The sequence below is a fragment of the Hibiscus syriacus genome, unplaced genomic scaffold (genome assembly GCF_006381635.1).
Source record: "Hibiscus syriacus cultivar Baekdansim isolate YM2019G1 unplaced genomic scaffold, ASM638163v2 tig00013773_pilon, whole genome shotgun sequence".
Classification (NCBI taxonomy): Eukaryota; Viridiplantae; Streptophyta; class Magnoliopsida; order Malvales; family Malvaceae; genus Hibiscus; species Hibiscus syriacus.
Window position 1 is genome coordinate 148,405 of NW_024062309.1, and position 22,688 is coordinate 171,092.

The 22,688-nt window shown below is 35.5% G+C and overlaps 1 protein-coding gene and 1 pseudogene across 1 annotated transcript; one reads left to right on the forward strand and one right to left on the reverse strand.

The window, feature by feature from the left end:
• The first annotated feature begins 14,626 nt into the window (after positions 1-14,626).
• LOC120206432 (ABC transporter C family member 10-like) lies at positions 14,627-20,318 on the forward strand. The gene is given in 13 exon segments (XM_039206083.1): positions 14,627-15,121; positions 15,124-16,698; positions 16,798-17,054; positions 17,056-17,116; positions 17,194-17,280; positions 17,349-17,936; positions 18,022-18,186; positions 18,321-18,615; positions 18,691-18,905; positions 18,981-19,286; positions 19,376-19,439; positions 19,528-19,767; positions 19,881-20,318. Coding segments are annotated over 13 exon segments (4,449 nt in total). The 5' UTR covers positions 14,627-14,638; the 3' UTR covers positions 19,994-20,318.
• An 89-nt stretch (positions 20,319-20,407) lies between these two features.
• LOC120206415 lies at positions 20,408-21,412 on the reverse strand (annotated as a pseudogene).
• Between the last annotated feature and the right edge of the window lie 1,276 nt (positions 21,413-22,688).

The window sequence follows — 22,688 nt, forward strand, 5'->3', positions numbered from 1 at the left end:
CATTGTTTGCTTCACGGCGAATCAGGAGGAATTCTAACATCCAAAGCTACGATATAAGATGAGGAATGGAATGGCCAACAGCTATAGGGCTAGAGTGAGCCGACTCTAGCACATCAATCTGATATCGAAGACGCTCAATCCTATAAAATCATGCTAAGTTGAGGCCTTTGAAGATACTCCAAAGTTCAGCTTACAAAGGAGACATTCAACACATTTTAAAATTGAAGTCATTCACCAGCATTGTTGCGACAAATTCATCCGCAGATCTAAGAGAATAAAGTATATAAATTGTACCGTTCGTGTTAAGAGTACACCAATCAACATGGACATGCTGCCATTGCATCAATTCAGGACAAGCAGACATACATATTGTAATCCCATAGATCCGACTTAGACGGTAGACTCAAATCTAGACGGTCACATGTCGTATATAAAAACCATTTTCATATTCAAAATGCACTTAAAATTTATTTGAAAAAATAAAATACGAATAATAGTAAAATATGAAATTACGTGACACTAAATATATATATACATATCACCATAAAGTTCATATGAAAGAATGGTCAGAACAAAATATAAGTATATAGATACACACAGATGACAGTAAAACACGTCATCAAAAATATAACAGAGATGGCGTAGAGAATATACAGTGATACAAAAATAGAGAATGGTCGAACTCCCTGATGTCAATCTTGTTAGCATACTGTCGGATAATATCTTAAAAGTTTTTTTTAAAAAAATAAAGAATGAGCTAAAAAATTCAGTGTGCTCCTTACGGTGTATAAAACATACAGATAAAATATTTCGATTAAATTATTTTATAACAACATGCTCTTTAAAACATGAACACTACCCTCATCCAAACACCAGAATGCGTAGGTTCCTCTTAACCATACACCCGATTGTATGCCCGATGAGGATCTTATGCCTAGAGGCAGACCCAGGACAAAAATTCAGGGGTTGCAAGAGTCCCATAGGTGGCACTTGTATTAAGGGTGGCACTTGTGGATGGGTTGTCTGGAATACCCCGGGCACCATGGAGGTCCGCCCCTGGATGAGGGGTTGCTTGGGATACCCCGGGCACCACGGAGGTCTGCCCCTGCTTATGCCAATAGTATAAGGGTCTGCAGTAAGGCCTTAGCCCGTGCACAAAGAAGAGGTGTCTGCGATAAGGTTTTACAAATCAGAGACTATGCCTGAAATATTTCCTCCAATTATACACCCCAATGATAGTAAATATGTATGAATTCGATAAGTTAATTTAATAAAACATCAAAACATGCCATTTTTCAGAATCAGATACAAAAATACGGTAACGAAAGATCATACCAGAATATACAGTAAATCAGATATCGGAAGTTAGAGTATGCGGTAAAACAAATTTCATGCAGTCATAATACTTAGATTTTTAAAACATTTAGATTATATAATTATATTATTCCAAGGGTACGATTAAAGTAATCTAATGTTAAGGTAAATTTTATTGATTCAACTCTATTCGAGATAGTAATATAATTATGTTAAAATATATATCACACGAGTATTCAAATCAATTTTTTAATGAAATCGAACTTTTCTAAATTTAAATTAAATCAAGTAAAAGATGAAAAAATATGACTAAACCCAACTAGTCTATATCAGTCCATACTTTCAACATACAAGATAAATTTTAATATTTATATAATCATTAATGTTAAAGTCAAAACCTTTAAAAATAATAATCATTCTTTCAATCAAAAGATTATTTGATTCGTGTTAAAATTTATACATTTTAAAATTTTAAAGATTCACTAGTTATCATATAATCATGTGTCCAGATGTGATGGGGTATATATATGATTAGGTGCAGTGATGGAGCTACCTGTATTTGATGTTGATATGTGATCATTTTTAAAATCTAATTTTTTTTATTAATTTATTATTTTGTTAATAATATTTACTTTGAAAACTTAATTATGCCCATAAATTCAAAATTTGTGTGTTGTTACCCTATATGCACCATCATCAAAAATATTTATGAATTTGTCACGTTGTTTAATAAATTTTCCAACGGTATCCAACTTTATTTGCCAAATTGGCATGTGGCATTAGGCTTGCCTACAATTATTTCTCCACCTGTCAGTTCATCAGGAACTGATACTATGAAATTCAACCAGGCACCTGGGACCCGAGCTGACTGTCCACACCTGCCAGTCTTTGATTGATTGATTTATTTATTTTAATGTCCAATTATCACAAAAATTGATTAATTCGAGAATTAAGTGGAATTAATTCCATTTTCTAAAGTTAAACCTTCTAATATTATATTTTCTGACATTACACAAAGGTTTTCAACTTTCAGCTTTATTCAGGGTCGTACATCATGAACGAGTAAATGAACACGAACGAATATAAATGAATGAACATAAAATTAATTGAGTTTATATTTGAGAAAAAAATTATTTTTAAATAATTTTAGGAATTATATTTTATTTATTTGATTTGATGACTTTTTATTTGGGAATAAAATTAATTGAGTTTTAAAAAATTAATAGATTTAAGGTTAAAATTTATTAACTCTTTATATTTTAAATTTGGAGAACATACACAAACATAAATAAACAAATTATCGAACGTTCATTAACATAAATGAACGAATGGACATTTTATTCGTGTTTTTTTATTTAATTAAACGAACATAAAATTTTATTCATGTTCGTTCATTTAATAAATAAAATAACATAAACAAACTTTCCGTTGAACAATTCACAAACGGTTCGTTAAACATTTAATTCGTTTAGTGAACTACTTTTAACTATGAGTTGGAGCTGAAAACTTTATTCGTGCAACTAAAAAAATACCAAATTAAAGTACTCTTTTATATAATAAACCAAATTAAATTTATGGTGAAAATATTTTTATTTCATCTTTTAACTTTAAAAATTTATTATTATTCTCTGAAATTCTAAATTTAAATACGGTGTATAAATAAATATAAATTTAATTGTATCATGTTCTCAAAGTATGACACTCATTTTAAATTGATCCTTAAACTTTTAAATATTTCAATTTCATCCTTAAACTATGACTATCATTTTAAATTAGTACTCGAACTTGTGAACATTTCAATTTCATGCCCAAATTATTACCTTCATTCTAAATGGTCCTCAAACTTTTTGAATATTCCGATTTCATCCCAAACTATACGTATATACTAATCACATTGCTTGTTAATAAAGTCGTTAGTCCAAATTATATTATTATATTTTTGAAAAAAAAATAGGTTGACCTATGGTTGAAACTAATTACGTATTTGGATGAAATTAGAGTATTATAAAATGTGAGGACTAATTTAGAAAGAGAATCATAGGAAACTAGAACATTCAAAAGCTTAAGGACTGATTTAGAATGAGAATCGTAGTTTAAGGATGAAATTGAAATATTCAAAAATGTAGAAATCAATTTAAAAGGAGTGATATAGTTTAGGGACTCATGATGCAATTAACTCATAAGTACATAAATATTTATGACCAAATGATTAAAAATCATTTTAAACAATTACTATCTTATATTTAACTTCAACTAATAAACAACAATGAAATCATAAATTAAAGTTTGAAACGATTCTCATCTCACTTTCCTACACTATTATTGTATGCACCTGCTACGTCAAAGTCTAGATTCAATTATATAGTTATATTTTGTCTCGATGCAGAGCTCGATGGTGACCTATAATAAATACATGTTTAGTAGTTGTAGTAGTTAGAAATCTGTATACATCGATATCATTTTGTTTTTCATTTTTCCTTCTTAGTCCTATTACCTTGTTTCAAATCGCGATCGTGATCGTGTTTTTGGTTATTTCGTATTTACTGTAATTGCGGCCGTTGTGGGTAACTCGAACGGCGGCGAAACCGCTATATCGCGGCCGAAATCACGGTCGCGGACCGTTTTTTAAAAATTTGCCTATTAGGGTCGACTATTAATATGGAGGAAGTATAAGATAATATCTATTTGTAAATATTTTTTTATTATTTAACATTAAATGTTCACACTCTTGATTTTTTAATCCTCAAACTCAGAACCTCAAACAATAATAACATTTACTTTTATCACTGGAGTCGCATGATTCGTACAAATTAATCTATCTCGGTTTTTCAAATATATATATATATTGGATAATGGTTTTTTTCATATAAAATTTCTACATAAAATATTGGTATATTTGTATTTTCTTTTATTTTAACTTATGATTTAATATTTAGGGTAAATTATGTAATTAGTACTTAAACTATCATCTTTGGTTCCGTTTTAGTACTTAACCTTTTAATATTTTCAAAATCATACCTAAAATTTAATTTTTGTTTCGTTTTAATTATTGTCGTTAAAAAATCAGTTTTTGTTTTATTTTAATACCCTTTCAAAATGTAACGTTAAATTTTGGAAAAATTAGAAGTATATGTACTAAAACATATCAAAACTGATAGGTTAGATATTAAAAACGTTAAATTTTTAACGGTAGAATACTAAAATTAAATAAAAACAAAAAAATAGGTGTGATTTTGAAAAAAATAAAAATTTAGATACTAAAATATACGAAAACTAATAATTTAAGTACTAAATATGTAGTTTATCATAATATTTAGATATCAACGACTTGGAGAGATCGATCCGAATTGCCATACGAGCAAATCATTCGCGTCTTCCCCATTCGGTTTGATAATCCAGTTTAAAGATTGGTCCGATAAGCTCACTGTTAGATTTGTCTAGAAATTAAGTTGAAAAGTTGGAAATTTCATCTTGGTTGGTGGCCAACTTATTGGAAATTTCATCTTGGTTGGTGGCCAAACTTTGAACATGTGAATTTCATATTTGGTGGCTAACTTGTATACATTGGAAAATTCTTTGGTAGGTGGCCAAACTTTGAACATATTGTTCTTAAAACTCAACTATAAATAGGCCTAAGTATTTCCATTAGAAATCATCCCAAAAACAAGTTCTCTCTTCCTCTTGTATTCTTCATTCTCCCACTTTGGAAATTCTAAAGAATTCTATTTGTTGTAATATTGGCGATATAGTGAAGTTATCATCAGGTGTGGTGCCCGAGGAATAGATGATATTCTCGTCGAACCTCGTAAATTTGGTGTGTTCTCTCCTTTATTGTTTTTTCGGTTCTTTTCCATTGTGTTTCAATATTCAATAGTTTGACAGGTTATCCGCTGTGCAACCTTTGGTGGTTTTAATCTTGACATTTTAGGTCAATTTTAAAACTACGTTCGTGTGGGAAATAACTTGTTTTTCCCAACAATTGGTATCAGAGCTTCGGTTGAGGTTATCCTGGTGGTTCCGTTGCTGAAAAGATATAGTTCGTGATATTGAATATTGTTCGCTAGAATTAAAATGCCAAAATACGGATCAGTTGAGACATCAAACTCTTCATCTGGACCGGTGAGGAGGGTGATGTAAAATGCAAATTTCTCGGTGGAGTTGTTCGATGGATCCAGTCATTTTGGCATATGGCAAGACGAGGTGTTAGACGCTTTATTCCAACAAGGTCTAGACATCACCATTGAGGAAGAAAAGCCCGAATATATAGAGGAGAAAGAATGGGGAACAATCAATCGTTTGACGTGCAACACGATTCGATCTTGTCTTTCCAGGGAGCAGAAACATGGCTACAAGAACGAGACTTTTGCAAGTAAGATGTGGAAAGCTTTGGAGGAAAAATTCCTGAAGAAAAGCTCTCAGAATCGTCTCCACATGAAGAAAAGATTGTTCAGATTGATTATCAACCAGACACCAGTATGAATGAACACATCACTACGTTCAATGAGCTAGTGGAAGACTTATTGGACATGGATGAAACCTTCAAAGATGAAGATTTGGCTTTGATGTGTTGTCATCTCTTCCATATGAATTTGAGCACCTTGAGACAACGTTACTTCATGGTAAGGACAATGTTACCCTTAAAGATGTAACTGCTGCTTTGTATAGTTATGAACTCAGGAAGAAAACCAAGAATGAGAGCAAGTACGAAGCAGCGGAGGCCATGGTGACAAGAGGTCGCTCGAAAAGTCAAAAGCCAAAGTGGAGAGGGAGATCAAAGTCGAAGTCCAGACTGGGAAAAGATGAATGTGCCTTTTGTCATGAGAAAGGCCATTGGAAAAAATATTGTCCGAAGCTGAAGAAGAAAGGAAAAGCTGTTCCAGATGCATGTGTTGCAGAGCATGATGCACATGACTCTGACATATCATTGGTTGCTTCATCAACAACATTCCATTCCGATGAGTGGATATTAGATTCGGGTTGCACATATCATATGTCCCCTAATCGGGAGTGGTTCTCCGATTTAGTGGAACTAAATACAAGAGTTGTTTATATGGGCAATGATAATGCCTGTAAAACTGTTGGGATATGTTCAATTCGATTGAAGAATCAAGATGGATCAACCAGAGTTCTGACGGATATCCGATATGTGCCCAGTTTGATGAAAAATCTCATCTCGTTGGGAGCCTTGGAATCCAAAGGCTCAGTAGTCACTATGAGAGATGGAGTTTTAAAAGTCACATATGGCGTACTTGTGATGATGAAGGGCATCATGAAAAATAATTTGTATTACTACCAAGGTAGTACAATTATTGGAGCAGTTGCAGCAGCTTCCGGAGGTGATGATTTAGACGCAACCCAGTTGTGGCATATGCGGTTGGGATATGCTGGAGAGAAATCCTTGCAAATTCTGGAAAAATAAATGATTGTTGAAAGGTGCAAAGGCTTGCAAATTGAACTTTTGCGAGCATTGTGTTCTTGGAAAGCAGAAGAGAGTGAAGTTTGACACCACTATACATAAAAAAAGGTATTGTAAATTATATTCACTCAGATGTATGGGGTCCTTCAAAGACATCGTCTTTGGGAGGAACCATTATTTTGTAACTTTTGTAGATGACTTTTCCAGAAGAGTTTGGGTGTATCCGATGAAGTCTAAAGATGAAGTGCTTCAAATTTTCCTGAAATGGAAAAATATGATCGAGAACCAGACTGGTAGAAAGATCAAATGCCTTAGGACGAACAATGGAGGGGAATATAAAACTAACCCATTTTTGACGTTTGCCATGAGTATGATATTGTTTGACACTTCACTGTTAGACATACACCACAACAGAATAGGGTGACAGAGCGTATGAATCGAACACTATTGGAGAAAGTTCAATGTATGTTGTCTAATGCTGGGTTAGGAAAGGCATTTTGGGCTAAGGCTGTGACATATGCTGGTCATCTCATCAATCGTATGCCGTCATCAACGATAGGAGGAAAAACACCATTAGAGATATGGTCTGGAAAACCTGCTACTGATTATGATTCCTTACATGTATTTGGATCCACTGCTTATTATCATGTGAAGGAATCCAAGCTTGATCAGAGAGCAAAAAAGGCTCTCTTTATGGGAATCACCCATGGAGTGAAGGTATTCCGCCTTTGGTGTTTAGACACCAAGAAGATAATTTGTAGCAGAGATGTTACCTTTGATGAATCTGCCCTAGTAAAGAAGGTAACAATTGAAGCTGTCCAGACAAGTAGTACTCCGTAACAGGTGGAGCATACTCTAAAACAGGTGGAGTTTCAGCAGACGATGATCACAGAAGTTGATGCAGCTGATTTTTCAACTCCAATAGAAGAATCAGAAGATGAAGAGGTTCAAACCCAAGAACCATTAGAGACACCAGAACCACTTGCAGTTACAAGGCCAAGGAGAGAAATTCGTAGACCTGCTCGATTTGTTGATATGGTGGTCTATGCTCTTCCAGTTGTTGATGATGATATCCCTATCACTTACCAAGAAGCAATACAAAGCTTGGAAAGTGATAAGTGGAAAAGTGTCATGGATGAAGAAATGCAATCTCTCCAAAAGAACAACACTTGGATACTGACACAATTACCGAAAGGTAAAAGAGCCGTTGGATGCAAGTGGGTATTTGTAAAGAAAGATGGATCTCATAACAAGAAAGATGTTCACTACAAGGCACGGTTGATAGCTAAAGGCTACGCTCAAAAGGAGGGAATCGACTACAATGAAGTATTTTCCCCTGTTGTGAAGCATTCCTCCATTAGAATATTGTTGGCCTTGGTAGCACAGTTGAATTTGGAGCTAGCTCAACTTAATGTAAAGACGACTTTCTTGCACAGTGATTTAGAAGAGAATATCTATATGAGTCAGCCAGAAGGATACAAAGATGGTGGTTATGAGAAATGGGTTTGTAAGTTGAACAAATCGCTATATGGATTGAAGCAATCTCCGAGGCAGTGGTACAAGCGATTTGATAGCTTTATGATGAGGCAAAAGTATACTAGAAGCAAATATGATCATTGTGTGTATTTGCAAAAGCTCAAAGATGGATCTTTCATTTATCTTCTTTTGTACGTTGACGATATGTTGATCGCTTCGAAGAGTCAAAAGAAGATAGACAAATTAAAGGATCAGTTGAATCAAGAGTTTGAGATGAAAGATCTAGGTGAGGCCAAGAAGATTCTTGGTATGGACATAAGCAGAGATAGACAGAGAGGGAAGCTTTGTTTAACACAGAAACAGTATCTGAGAAAGGTATTATAATGTTTTGGCATGAATGAAAATATCAAACATGTAAGTATCCCATTGGCTTCTCATTTGAAACTTAGTTCTCAATTATCTCCTAAAACTAACGAAGAACGAGTGTATATGACAAAAGTTCCATATGCTAATGCAGTTGGGAGCTTGATGTATGCAATGGTGTGTACGCGTCCTGACATTTCACAAGCAGTTGGAGTTATGAGCAGGTACATGCATGATCCTGGAGAAAGACATTGGCAAGCTGTGAAATGGATTCTACGGTATCTCCAACAAACCGTTGATGTTGGTTTAGTTTTTGAACAGGATGAAGCACTTGGTCAATGTGTGGTTGGATATACTGATTCCGATTATGCTGATGATTTGGAAAAGCATCGATCAACTACTGGGTATTTGTTTACTCTTGCTAAAGCCCTAGTAAGTTGGAAGTCTACATTGCAATCTGCGGTGGCCTTGTCTACTACAAAGGCAAAATACATGGCAGTTTCAGAGGCTGTAAAGGAAGCAATTTGGCTTAACGGGTTGATGGAAGACTTGGGAGTTATTCAAAGTCACATTAGTCTCTATTGTGACAGTCAGAGCGCTATTCACTTAGCGAAAAATCAAGTCTACCATTCAAGGACTAAGCATATCGACGTGAGGTATCACTTTGTACGGGAGATCTTTGAAGAAGGAAAATTGTGACATCAAAAAATCCTGCAGATATGATGACCAAGGTGGTAACAGTAATCAAGTTCAATCATTGTTTGAACTTGATTAACATCCTGAAAGTATGAACACCTTCGGGTGTGTGGCGCTTGTGAGCGCAATTAGAGGCACTACAAATTTGGGGAGTTGAAGAAGTTGAGTAGGCTTGGTAATTTCAAGCCAAGGTGGAGATTTGTTAGATTTCTCTAGAAATTAAGTTGACAAGTTGGGAATTTCATCTTGGTTGGTGGCAACTTATTGGAAATTTCATCTTAGTTGGTGGCCAAACTTTGAACATGTGAATTTCATATTTGGTGGCTAACTTGTACACATTGGAAAATTCTTTGGTAGGTGGCCAAACTTTGAACATATTGTTCTTAAAACTCAACTATAAATAGGCCTAAGTATTTCCATTAGAAATCATCCCAAAAACAAGTTCTCTCTTCCTCTTGTATTCTTCATTCTCCCACTTTGAGAATTCTAAAGAATTCCATTTGTTGTAATATTGGCGATATAGTGAAGTTATCATCAGGTGTGGTGCCCGAGGAATAGACGATATTCTCGTCGAACCTCGTAAATTTGGTGTGTTCTCTCTTTTATTGTTTTTATTCGGTTCTTTTCCATTTTGTTTCAATATTCAATAGTTTGACAGGTTTATTCGCTGTGCAACCTTTGGTGGTTTTAATATTGACATTTTAGGTCAATTTTAAAATTACGTTCGTGTGAGAAATAACCCGTTTTCCCCGACACTCACCAATTTCTGAGATCAAACTTTTTTATATAACATCACAGGGAGACCAGGTATCTAACCCAAGCCATCACCGTGCTTGGAAAAAGACTTGTTGTGGTGAAGTCTGATGTCCACGGGTCTACAGTACGGTAATGTCTGAAAATTGTCCAGGGTCCGTCTGCGAGAGCATGAAGGTAGTCGTCATAGGTGCGAAAAGTGACTAGGAAGTAGTCGTTTTCGATATCCTTCAATTTGATATCCTGTTTTGGCTTCCATATTTCGTTGAGTTTTGATCTCATAGTAGTATACCCTATTCGTCTCCCAAGGAGTTTGATAACCACCGTTTGATCAAGGCTCTTCTCAGCGAGAGTTTGGATACGTTCGGAAAAGTCAATTGGGACAATACCATCAACAATCAAGCAAGTGACATCACCCTCTTGAATCTCAATGTCTTCTTCATCAAGAATTTCCTCAAGCTTTCTAGATTAGCAATGGAATCATTCATCAAGGAATCTTTATAGGACAGTGCGTTACTTTTGTTGTTCTCCAAGTTTTCAGTGTAAGGTAAAGGGATGGAGCGGGGTTCTGTTGTCCAGACAGTGACCTACTACGATCAGGTGGATTGTCGTCGATCCAATGATGTTTTCTAGGGCTAGGATTAGGGGGTGGCTACGGCAGGAGCAGGGAACATGCTAGGGTTTAGAATTTAACCATCGAGCCATTTTAGGGGTTAGGATTAGGGGGTGACTACAGTTATATAATAACAACCGTCATTTATAATAAAAAACTTGAATAAATTTACAAATGAATATGTACTCGTATTTCAAATAAGTTGTATATATGTTAAAACTTAAATTTAAAACCGAGCCACTTTACCTTCAAATTAAGGGCATGAGAGTACCGATATTCAAATAAAAGTAATTAAATTGGCACGTATGGATATATAAGCAAAGGTATTTTTATTATTAAAAGCATCTTTTTAGAAAATACGTTTGAGATAACATATCTTTATCTTATAATGTATAAAAATATTAATTAAAAAGTAATTTTAAAAAATGTTATTCCGAAAAATAATTTATTTATAGGTGATGTTTAAGTAAAAAAAAAAAAGGCAGTAAAACACTTAGAGCAGCAGTATCAGAACATAATTGAATAGTTCACGTACATTTAAGAAAAAACAAAAAGAATCCACGTGCAAATCTTTTTAAGGAGGCGTCACCCATGACATCATCAAATTTAATCCAATCCCTATAACCTGCTGAATTTAAGTGACAAAAGTTTATTAGAACAATATCCCACGTATGGAGTATGGTTGTTAATTTAGTCTAGTTTTATAATAAAAATCAAACAAATAAATTTAAATTAATTATCATAAAAAATTTAAATCCAATTCAAGTATACTATTCAACCTAACATTTCAAAATATTAGGGGTTAGACAGGATAATTATTTTATATTATACCAAATAATAATTAAAATATTAAATTTATAGTACGAATTAAGCGACTTCTTCGGTAGTAAAAGAATTATTTTTATTCCTTAAAGTCATGAGTTCGAATACCAGGAACGTCAGATGTGTGAGCATTCAATGTCAAATGGTTAAGAATTATTTTTAAAAATATACGACCACATGCTTATATCATATTATTAAAAAATATTAAATTTATAAGTAAATATTTTCTATTGAAAATAAGTTCAATCATTCAATTTACTAATATTTTTTAGGTTTCTACAAATTCAAAGGGTTTCATCATATTTAAATATCTTATCAGAATAATTGAAATTGAAATTTATAGTTATTTCTTTGTGCGAGTTATATTAGAATATATTTAGATTATAATTTCACTCATCATTCTTACATTAAAACTCTCTCTCTATATATATATATATCAACTTATCTTAATAGTTAAAATAAATAGTTATTGTTCTTAATTCACGAGTTCATTTGCGCCTCTCATTTTCATTTCCTCTTGCTTTGCTATTTCTGTATATAAACACGTAGACTCCGCACTGCAAGACAAATATGAATCAACCAATCATCAATTTATAAGTAAAAAGATATTTTTTATGTGAATATCTAAAGTGTTTTTTTAAAATATGTAAATTTATTTTTTATTAAAATAAATACCTAAAGTTATTTTTTGGTCAAAATAGGCACACAAAGTATTCAATATTTTTCATGAGTTCTAAAAGAATTTGTTTAATTTTTTTTTTAAAATTGACACGTGACATTAATTAAAGTATACTTTAAGTATTCAAACAAAAAAAATGAATACTTTATGAACTTATTCTAACCAAAAAATATTTTAGGTATTTATTTTGACAAAAAATACAATTTTAAATACTTATTTTGACTAAAAAAACACTTTAGATATTTTGATGAAAAAAATGATATACATTATATACTTATTTGTTATGTAAGCCTTAAAAAAAACAAGTAAAACACGTACAACAACAATATCAGAACATAATTGAGAGACAATATTCCATGTATTAAGTGTGTTCAAAGTTATCCTATCCGTTAACATGTTGATTCAATTAAAAAATTATCATATTTTTAAAATGAAAATATTCAAATTTACGAGTCAAGTACTCAACTCGTTATTTTTCACTATCTTTCATATTAAATTTGTGTCGTAAAATCTTCCTTAATCGATATCCGATTTATTGAGTATTAGGTTAAGAAAGAATTTATGATTCAATCTTGAGTTAGTGATCCAAAAATCTCTTAGAAAAATAAAGAATCGGGTACCCAGTCACTTCTGCCGTCTCTCTCAGCACTAGTCTCTCATAAATGAGCTAGCTGGGGGTGAAATAAAGGTGCATGTGCTGTACTTATTAATGAATAGAAATCAAACTATTCAAAATAAAGGAATTTTGCAGATGAAAATTCAACACAATAATACATTTAAATATCTATAGTAAGGATATAAGCAAATGTTTTACATAATATTACAAAGTTTTGTAGAAAGAAAAGCTACTGATTTTGGGAAAAACAAATGTACGCGGCTACCCGACCTGACTTGATCTCAGATTTTTTTTAAAAAAATTAACCTAATCGGGTCAGATCAGGTTAGAACCCGTCGGATTCGGATTTCATACTTATCTCTAATATTTTTTTTTGAATGAAAAGAAAAGCAATCAGCTAGCCTAATTTAAGCTCTACTTTGCCTGTAATACAGGACATTCCGATTATAAGCAGCTGCAGCAGCCTCCCGGGGATGCTGGAAGAAGCGAATTCCGAAATCAGCCGAACGGGCCATTTTCGCCATACCATCCGCCACATCATTGCACCTTCGAGGCACTCGGTTAAACTCTACCCTCCAACCCCTTTTAATTAGGTCCACGATATGTGGAACCAGCGACGGTCCTCTCCATGAGATACAATCCTTTTGCACCGTAGCAAATGCATCACGGCAATCCGTCTCCACAACCACTGCCTTTAACTTTAAATCTCACGCCAGCTTTAACCCCGCTAAAATGCCCCATAATTCTGCATCTAGCACAGAGCAGCAGCCTATGAATTTAGCGTATCCTCCAATTTAGCTCCCATCCTCATTCCGAATAACACCGTCACATGATGTCGTCCCGGAATCCGTAAGCCTCGCGCCATCCGAATTAAACTTAAGCCACCCAAATAATAATTTAAATATTAAATTTGTAATTAAAATTTTACTCTTGAAAATAAATTTATTTAATGAATTTATTAAAAATTTAGTTAACGTTGTCATCGTTTCTAAATAATGTTGTCTGTATAGAGTAATCAGATTTGCGTCTCTTATCTAAAAAGACAAATAGACAATCAAGAGGGTGACAACGATTGTTTTCTAACAAAACTTAAATTTGCCTCTCGTTTCATTTCCTCCTGCTTTACTGTTTCTCCATATAAACACGTAGACTCCAGTCCACACCGGAAGACAAATACGAATGAACTAATCATCAATTTCAATCTTTTTTCTCTTCTTCTTCGTTTCTGGGGAAGAACAAGAAGGCAGAAGCCAAATCCCAAACAACTTTTTGTTCTGTTGTATGTACAGGACATTTTTTTTTGTGAGAAAGGATTTTGGGTTTCTTTTTATCACTTTACTGGTTAGTTTTCATTTGGTATTTAGTTTACATCATTGGGAAACACAAAGGGTTGTTTTTGGGTGCATGTATTTCATTCATCATTTGTTTTTAAATGCTTGTTTTCATTTTCTGTCAAGCCACGTTCTTTGGATCGCACGTTGATTTGCTTCGAAATGAATCGGTTTCTAATTATAGGAGAATTTTCACTGGAGAATTCTCTACATTAATTGCCGAGAAATGGGTTTCTAACTCGAGAGTTCAAAAAATATTAGTTTCTGGGCTTTGAATGATCTTCTTTTCCTTTGCTTTTTGCTTCTGATTATTACTTGCAAGTTGCAAATATTATGAATTCTTTAAGACCCTTGCATTCCATTTTTAAATTAACTATTTGTTTGAGTGGGACAGATTTGGACTTTGTTGCTTGTGTAACTTTTTTTTCGTATTTTATTTTACAAAAGACTCAACCTTTGAATATATTTTCTCCCTCTCTGTGATTGATGCTTTTGAGGATCTTTTGTATAGTAGTTCTTGTTGTATGTTCAGGTTTGAAGATCAAGGGAAACAAGAGCCATGATGGAGGATTTGCGGACTATGTTTTGCGGGGAATCTGCTTGTTTAAATGGTGATGGAAAGCCATGTGGTTCTACTTTGTGGCATTTCACCAACCCCTCTTCCTGCGTTAATCAATTGGTGATGATTTGTTTCGACATCCTCCTCTTGATCATGATCTTATTCAACATGACTCAAAAGCCATCATCGAAAACAGTCGGCATCCCTGTGCGATTTCGAAACCGATCTGCTTTGCAAACAGCTTCTGCTGTTGTCAATGGTTGTATTGGATTGGTGTACTTGTGCTTTGGCATTTGGATTTTGGAAGAGAAGTTGAGGAAAACACAGACTGTTCTGCCTTTGAATTGGTGGCTGCTGGAAATGTTTCAGGGCTGCACATGGTTATTGGTGGGCTTAACTGTGAGCCTTAGGGGTAACCATCTTCCGAAGATACCGTTTCGATTACTTCTGATTCTCGCTTTCATATATGCTTCCGTTGTTTGTTTTTATCTGCATTTGCTGCTATTCTGAATGGAGTAGTGACAACAAAAATAGTTTTAGATGTTCTTTCGTTACCAGGAGCAATATTGTTGTTGTTTTGTGCTTACAAGGAATATGAGCATGAAGATGGTGTTTGTAACACAAATGAAAGTGGACTTTATGACCCTTTAAATGGCGAGGTCAATGGCAGTACCAAAGATGGTTACACCGCTCAAGTTACCCCGTTCGCCACAGCTGGATGCTTTAGCAAATTCTCCTTTTGGTGGTTGAACCCTTTGATGAAGAAAGGTAGGGAGAAGACTCTGACTGAAGATGATATGCCCAAGTTACGTGAGGCGGAGACGGCGGAAAGCTGCTATTTGTCGTTCTTGGAGGAATTGAACAAGCAAAAGCAAGCCAAACCATCATCACAGCCATCTATTTTGAAGACCATAATAATATGCCATTGGAGAGAGATTTTCGTCTCTGGATTTTTCGCTTTGCTTAAGATACTCACACTGTCTGCAGGTCCTCTGATCCTTAACGCGTTCATTTTGGTTGCTGAGGGAAAAGGAAGTTTCAAAAATGAAGGTTATTTTTTGGCCTTATCACTCTTCTTCGCAAAATGTTTAGAATCCTTATCACAAAGACAGTGGTATTTTCGAACCAGACTAATAGGTCTCCAAATAAGGTCTTTGCTAACCGCAGCAATATATAAGAAACAACTGAGATTATCCAATGCTGCAAGGCAGATGCACTCGAGCGGTGAGATAACGAATTACGTTACAGTGGATGCCTATAGGATTGGAGAATTTCCTTTCTGGTTCCATCAGACATGGACAACAAGCCTTCAGCTGTGTTTTGCTCTAATTATTCTCTTCCGTTCCGTCGGACTAGCCACATTTGCTGCTCTAGTTGTTATCATCCTCACTGTCCTGTGCAATGCTCCACTGGCCAAGTTACAGCACAGGTTTCAGAAAAATCTAATGGTCGCACAAGATGCAAGACTTAAGGCTAGTTCCGAGGCTCTGATAAACATGAAGGTGCTGAAGCTATACGCATGGGAGAACCATTTTAGGAATGTCATCGGAAAGTTAAGGGCTGTTGAACACAAGTGGTTGTCGGCGGTGCAGTTGCGAAAAGCATATAATACCTTTCTTTTTTGGTCTTCACCAGTGTTGGTCTCTGCTGCTACCTTTGGGGCATGTTATTTCTTGAACATTCCTCTGCATGCTAGTAATGTCTTCACTTTCGTGGCCACCCTACGTCTTGTTCAGGATCCCATTAGATCTATACCTGATGTTATCGGGATAGTCATTCAAGCAAAGGTCGCATTTGCGCGTGTCGTAAAGTTCCTCGATGCACCTGAGCTGCAGAGTGCAATTGTTGGGGAAAAACGCCATATGAAGAATGCCAACTTAGCCATCTCTATTAAATCAGGAGGATTTTCTTGGGAGGAGAATGCTTCAAAACCCACCCTAAGAAACATAACTTTAGAGGTTAGGATGGGGGAAAAAGTGGCTGTTTGCGGAGAAGTTGGCTCCGGTAAATCGACCTTGTTAGCGGCAATACTCAGAGAAGTTCCTAATATCCAAGGATCTGTAAGGACCGAGTGAATTTAGCCTTTTATCCTAGCTTTTTGTTTCTTTCATTTCAGTTCTAAAAGCATATAGTAATTTGCTCTATTGTCTAATGTACAGATTCAAGTATTTGGAAAGATTGCCTATGTTTCTCAAACAGCCTGGATCCAGACAGGAACGATACAAGAGAACATATTATTCGGCTCTGCCATGAATAGACAGCGATACGAAGAAACGCTTGAAAGGTGTTCCTTGGTGAAGGACCTTGAATTGTTTCCGTACGGTGATCAAACCGAAATAGGAGAAAGAGGAGTGAATCTTAGTGGTGGCCAGAAGCAGCGAATTCAACTTGCTCGCGCTCTCTATCAGGATGCTGATATATCTCTTGGATGATCCATTCAGTGCTGTGGATGCTCACACAGCTTCAAGTTTATTTAATGTATAACCAAAATCTAATATCACCTAGCAATTTGATTCAGTATTAACATATGCCAAAGCTGACTTAGATTGTTGCAGGAATATGTTATGAAAGCACTTGCAGCAAAGGCAGTTTTACTTGTGACACATCAAGTTGATTTCCTACCGGCTTTCAATTCTGTTTTGGTTAGTATACATTCTTTCATCTCTTTTTCAACACTTCTTTTGTGTTCTAATGTTGATTTCATTCACAGTTAATGTCGGACGGTGAGATCCTTCGAGCAGATTCTTATCACAATTTATTAGCTTCTAGTGAAGAATTTCAGGACCTTGTCCATGCACACAAAGAAACCGCTGGAGGTGGAAGAGTTGCTGAAGTTAACCCTTCCGAGGGACGTGGATCGTCCATTACAGAGATCAAGAAGAGTTATGTGGAAAAAGAGTTTAAAGAACCGAAAGGCGACCAACTGATAAAGCAAGAAGAAAGGGAACAAGCAGACACAGGACTTAAGCCATACATACAGTATCTCAATCAAGACAAAGGCTTTTTGTTCTTCGCCATTGCTATTTTGTGTCATCTTTTCTTTGTGGGGGGTCAGGTAGCACAGAACTCTTGGATGGCTGCTAATGTAGACAGTTCTAATGTTAGCTCGTTGAAACTGATTGCCGTTTATTTGTCAATTGGTTTTTTCTCAACTCTGCTGTTGCTTTTGAGATCGCTTGCCATAGTTACCTTAGGTATTAGATCTTCAAAATCTCTATTTTCACAGCTACTAAACTCCCTTGTTCGTGCACCTATGTCGTTTTATGACTCCACTCCTCTGGGAAGAATACTAAGTCGGGTAAGCGTCTCACTCAAATATTGACCTAATGGTTAGCTGAAAATGATAGGCGTAACTGACATTTATACCTTTTGATTTTAATCAGGTATCTGTTGATCTGAGCATTGTTGATCTTGATGTACCATTTAGCTTAGTATTTGCTTGTGGGGCTACCATGAATACTTATAGCAATCTTGGAGTTCTAGCTGTCGTTACTTGGCAAGTCCTATTTGTTTCGGTACCGGTTATCTATGCAGCGATCCGCCTACAGGTAACACTACAAGTTTCTTTCGAGAGATAGACTTCGCATTCGGGAACAATTCCTATCTGCTTTGAAACTTGAAAAATTCAAGATGATTTTGCAGGAATGTTATTAACCTTGAAAACATTTATTGTTGTACGTAGAACTATTACTTTTCCTCTGCAAAAGAGTTGATGAGAATAAATGGCACAACCAAATCCTTGGTAGCAAACCATCTAGCTGAGTCCATAGCTGGAGCCACCACAATAAGGGCTTTCAAAGAGGAAGAACAGTTCTTCGCAAAGAGCCTCGAACTTATCGACACTAATGCGAGTCCGTTCTTCCACAGTTTTTCAGCAAATGAATGGTTGATCCAGCGGTTAGAGACACTTAGTGCTACTGTTTTGGCCTCTGCAGCGCTCTGCATGGTTTTGCTTCCTCCTGGGACTTTCAGTTCTGGTTAGTATTAACAAACTCTTACTCGCCTATACTGTTTTTCGTATCGTTCCATAAAAACTACTCGTGTTATTGTAGGGTTCATCGGCATGGCTCTTTCTTATGGCCTTTCGTTGAATATTTCCCTTGTGTTTTCGATTCAAAACCAATGCACCATAGCAAATTACATCATTTCTGTAGAAAGGCTTAACCAATACATGCATATACCAAGTGAAACCCCTGAAGTGATAGAGGAGAATCGTCCACCATCCAACTGGCCAATGGTGGGAAAAGTTGATATCCGTGATTTGCAGGTATAATATTTCTTTGCACATACATAATTCGTCTATTCCGCACCAGTTATTCTTAGAAAAAAAATATTCGAACAGATCAGATATCGGCCGGATTCTCCATTAGTTCTTAGAGGCATTAGCTGCACATTTCAAGGAGGGCACAAAATTGGTATTGTTGGCCGTACTGGAAGTGGGAAGACAACTCTAATCAGTGCTTTATTCCGTCTGGTCGAGCCAGCTGGAGGGAAGATTACAGTTGATGGCATCGACATCTCTACTATTGGTCTACACGATCTGAGGTCGCGTTTCGGAATTATACCTCAGGATCCTACCCTTTTTAATGGAACCGTGAGATACAATTTGGATCCTCTATCCCAACATACAGACCAGGAGATATGGGAGGTAAAATTTGATCTTCTTTTTGTAAACAATTTCTCCTTTCCTGTTAATGCTAAAAGTACTATGGTAACTGATTTCATCTGCATATTAAGGTTCTTGACAAATGCCAACTTCGAGAGGCTGTTCAGGAAAAAGAAGATGGACTGGACTCCATGGGTAAATTATCCGGAAAGACCATTCTTGTACGTTTAATCTCTTTATAGTGACACTGTTTACTGAAGAAATAAATAAACCGGTCATGCAGTTGTGGAAGATGGATCAAATTGGAGCATGGGGCAACGACAATTGTTCTGTTTGGGGCGTGCTCTTTTGAGGAGAAGTCGTGTACTGGTACTCGACGAAGCGACTGCATCGATTGATAATGCAACGGACTTGATTTTACAAAAAACCATTCGCACCGAATTTGCCGATTGTACTGTCATCACAGTTGCACACAGGATACCGACCGTTATGGACTGCACGATGGTGCTTGCGATCAGTGATGGTGGGTTTCTTTAAAATGCTTATCCAAGAAGTGACCTTTACGTATGAATGTACTTAGCTTGTAATAGAACCAGCGTTTTAAGTGGATGAATGTTGTTTCCATTATGTTTGCAGGCAAACTTGTGGAGTACAATGAGCCGACGAAACTGATGGAGAGAGAAGGCTCTCTGTTCGGGCAACTTGTGAAGGAATATTGGTCCCATTATCACTCTGCAGAGTCACGCTGAGGTTCGGAATCATTTTTCGCAAGCAAGACTCCTTTCTCTCTCTCAGCTGGATCGAAATAAGCGAAATCAAGAAGTTTGATGTTTGGTTCATCTATGTTTCTGGGTTTGAAAAGGAAGTTGGAGACAAGCTATACTTATTAGCTTCGGAGGAAGCAGAAGAGATGCCATTTTAACATCGTCATTTCTTGATTCTCAAGGCAATGAATCAATAATCTTTCTCCATTAAGCCCGATGTCGTAGTATGTTCCCTTCTTAATTTAAACATGTTAAAATTCTCAACAGCTTAATCCGAATGCCACATTTATCTTATTTCCAATCTTCTTCATTAGAACTTGAGCTATATATATAATATAAACTACACATGTATTAATATTGTGATTAAGCTGATCATTAGCACTTAAACTATACATGAACCTAGCATGTCAAAGTCCGAGAGCATTTTAAAACACCCGCCGCGCTTGTCAATTTTCTAACCGATCCAGCATCGGCAACCTTAAAGTACTGTTCCGGGCTATAATTAGGTTTTTCTCCACCTATACCTGTTTGCTTACTGAAAGAGGCTCCATTCTTAAAAGGATCTCCTTCTGAATAGAATTTCCATAAAGCTTTATCCGCCTTTTCTCCATGTGACCTCGTTGTCACCTGCATTTGGAACAACAAAAACATTGGCTTTACTCTTGATGTTGGGGCTCATGCTTCCACCAATGGCATATTGTTCCCATCCTAGGTAGAAATTGTTGGCTACGTGAGCGTATCCATGACGGACTCTGCTATGTAGTAAACGACGACGGTCAGAAAAATGGCGTAAATATGCGATTTCGTACTTGCAAACAGTCGGATAAATGGAGCTATTTCTCATTACCTTGGTTCCTGAACCGATTGTTAGATATGGTAATATCGGTTGAACCACGAGTGACATCGAGACCATCTTGACACCCATACAATGTATTATGATCGATCCAAACTTTCGTTGCTGTGACCAATCTTATAGCATCACCTTCCATTTGACCAAGGGGTATGACCTTCGAATCAGGGCCCATCACGGTGCTGGTGGTTGGGACTTGCAATGGTGGATGCGTAGCCATGGATGGTTATATCGGTAGCCTTATAAACCACGAGGCAACCGGCGCCGGTTACGTGTAAGTCGACACCACAACCATCAATTGTTGTGAAACTGCTCAAGAAAAGTGGCCTTTGTAGCTCGATTCGCATGTTGCTTTTGAAAGTGATCCATACTTTGCCCTTGATTATAGTGGGTTCATATCGAAGGATTCCTTGTTTAGGATTTACAGGGTCATCGGAAGGATCATTTACCTTATATTTCACGACATCTTTACTAATGTTGGTGGTCATTTTGCCTGTAAAACCAATAGAGCATCTGACCAATTGTTGCCGTTGACTCCACCAAAGACATGCCATTAAAATGAGTACGAAAAGGGTTGATTTGAATCACCACGATAACATCGTAGCCATTGTTGAATTGTTTTCTCTTGAATTTCCTCTCTGTTAATTTTGTGTGGATAAAAAGATGGAAAGCTACTGAGAGATGATTGATAGATTTATACAACAAAAGGAGCAAAATTGAGTAGTAAAAAATAATAATTTCATTCAATTTAGTCATGGAGTTATAAAATGGACTTCGGTTTGTGGGTTATATTGTTACACAAATATTATATGAATCAATTAATTTGAAATTTGTCTCTTGATAAGTTCTTACAATTAATAAATTAAAGTTGGTTAATTAATTTAAATTAAATATTATATAATCTCATTAAAGAAATAACCTTCTCACCCGCTCTCTCCCTTCACCCTCTCCCCATTTTTTTTACAGTTTGTATTATTTTCTAGAGATCAAATCAACTTTTTCTTCTTTGATTTTATTTAGTCGGCGGCGGTATTAATTTTGATATTGGTTGTCGACCGCCGATTATCTTTTTTCTTTGTTTCTTTTTTATTTTTTAATGAGAATAATTATGTCTGTGTGACACGTTTATCTCTGTCTTTTGGTAGTTTTCAGTTTGTTGGCCTTTTTTTCGTTTATCTTTTTGTACGAGGGTTGAATTTGACATCGCTACGACTAATCAAGATGACACTTCTTTGTTATCATGTTGATTTTTCATGCTTTGGACCCTCAGATTGATTTGGATACGCGTTTCAAGTTTGTGGATAGCGTTCTCACATCGCTCGACTCCGATTTATGATTTATTTGTGGTCTTTCTGTAGCTTCATCCCCTTTTGTGATTCGTTTGCCGATGCAATCAGATTTGTTCGTATCTTTTTTGTTCGAGCTTTATGTTTAGGTTTTTTTAATCTTTTCCTTCTTTGGTCTTTATGTAATCTAGTTGGCTAGTTTTGTCTCAATTATAATAGAAAAATATCATAATATATTTTAGATTTACGATTATGTTTGTAAATCTAAAATTGTAATTTTAAATATATTTTATTTTTAATAAAACTAACGGATTTCTATAAAAAAATAACCTTCTTAATTCAATCTCATTTCATAACACTATAATTCAAATTCATAATTTTACTTAAAATACCTAATATTTCGCCTCAAACTAATTGATAATTAGTAGGTTTTTTTAATAATCTGTTATTATGTTCTTTTTTTGTATTTGAATTTTTATAAATTTATAATATTTATATATTAATAGTTAATTTTATGTTGACTTTGATACAACAATATGCTTGT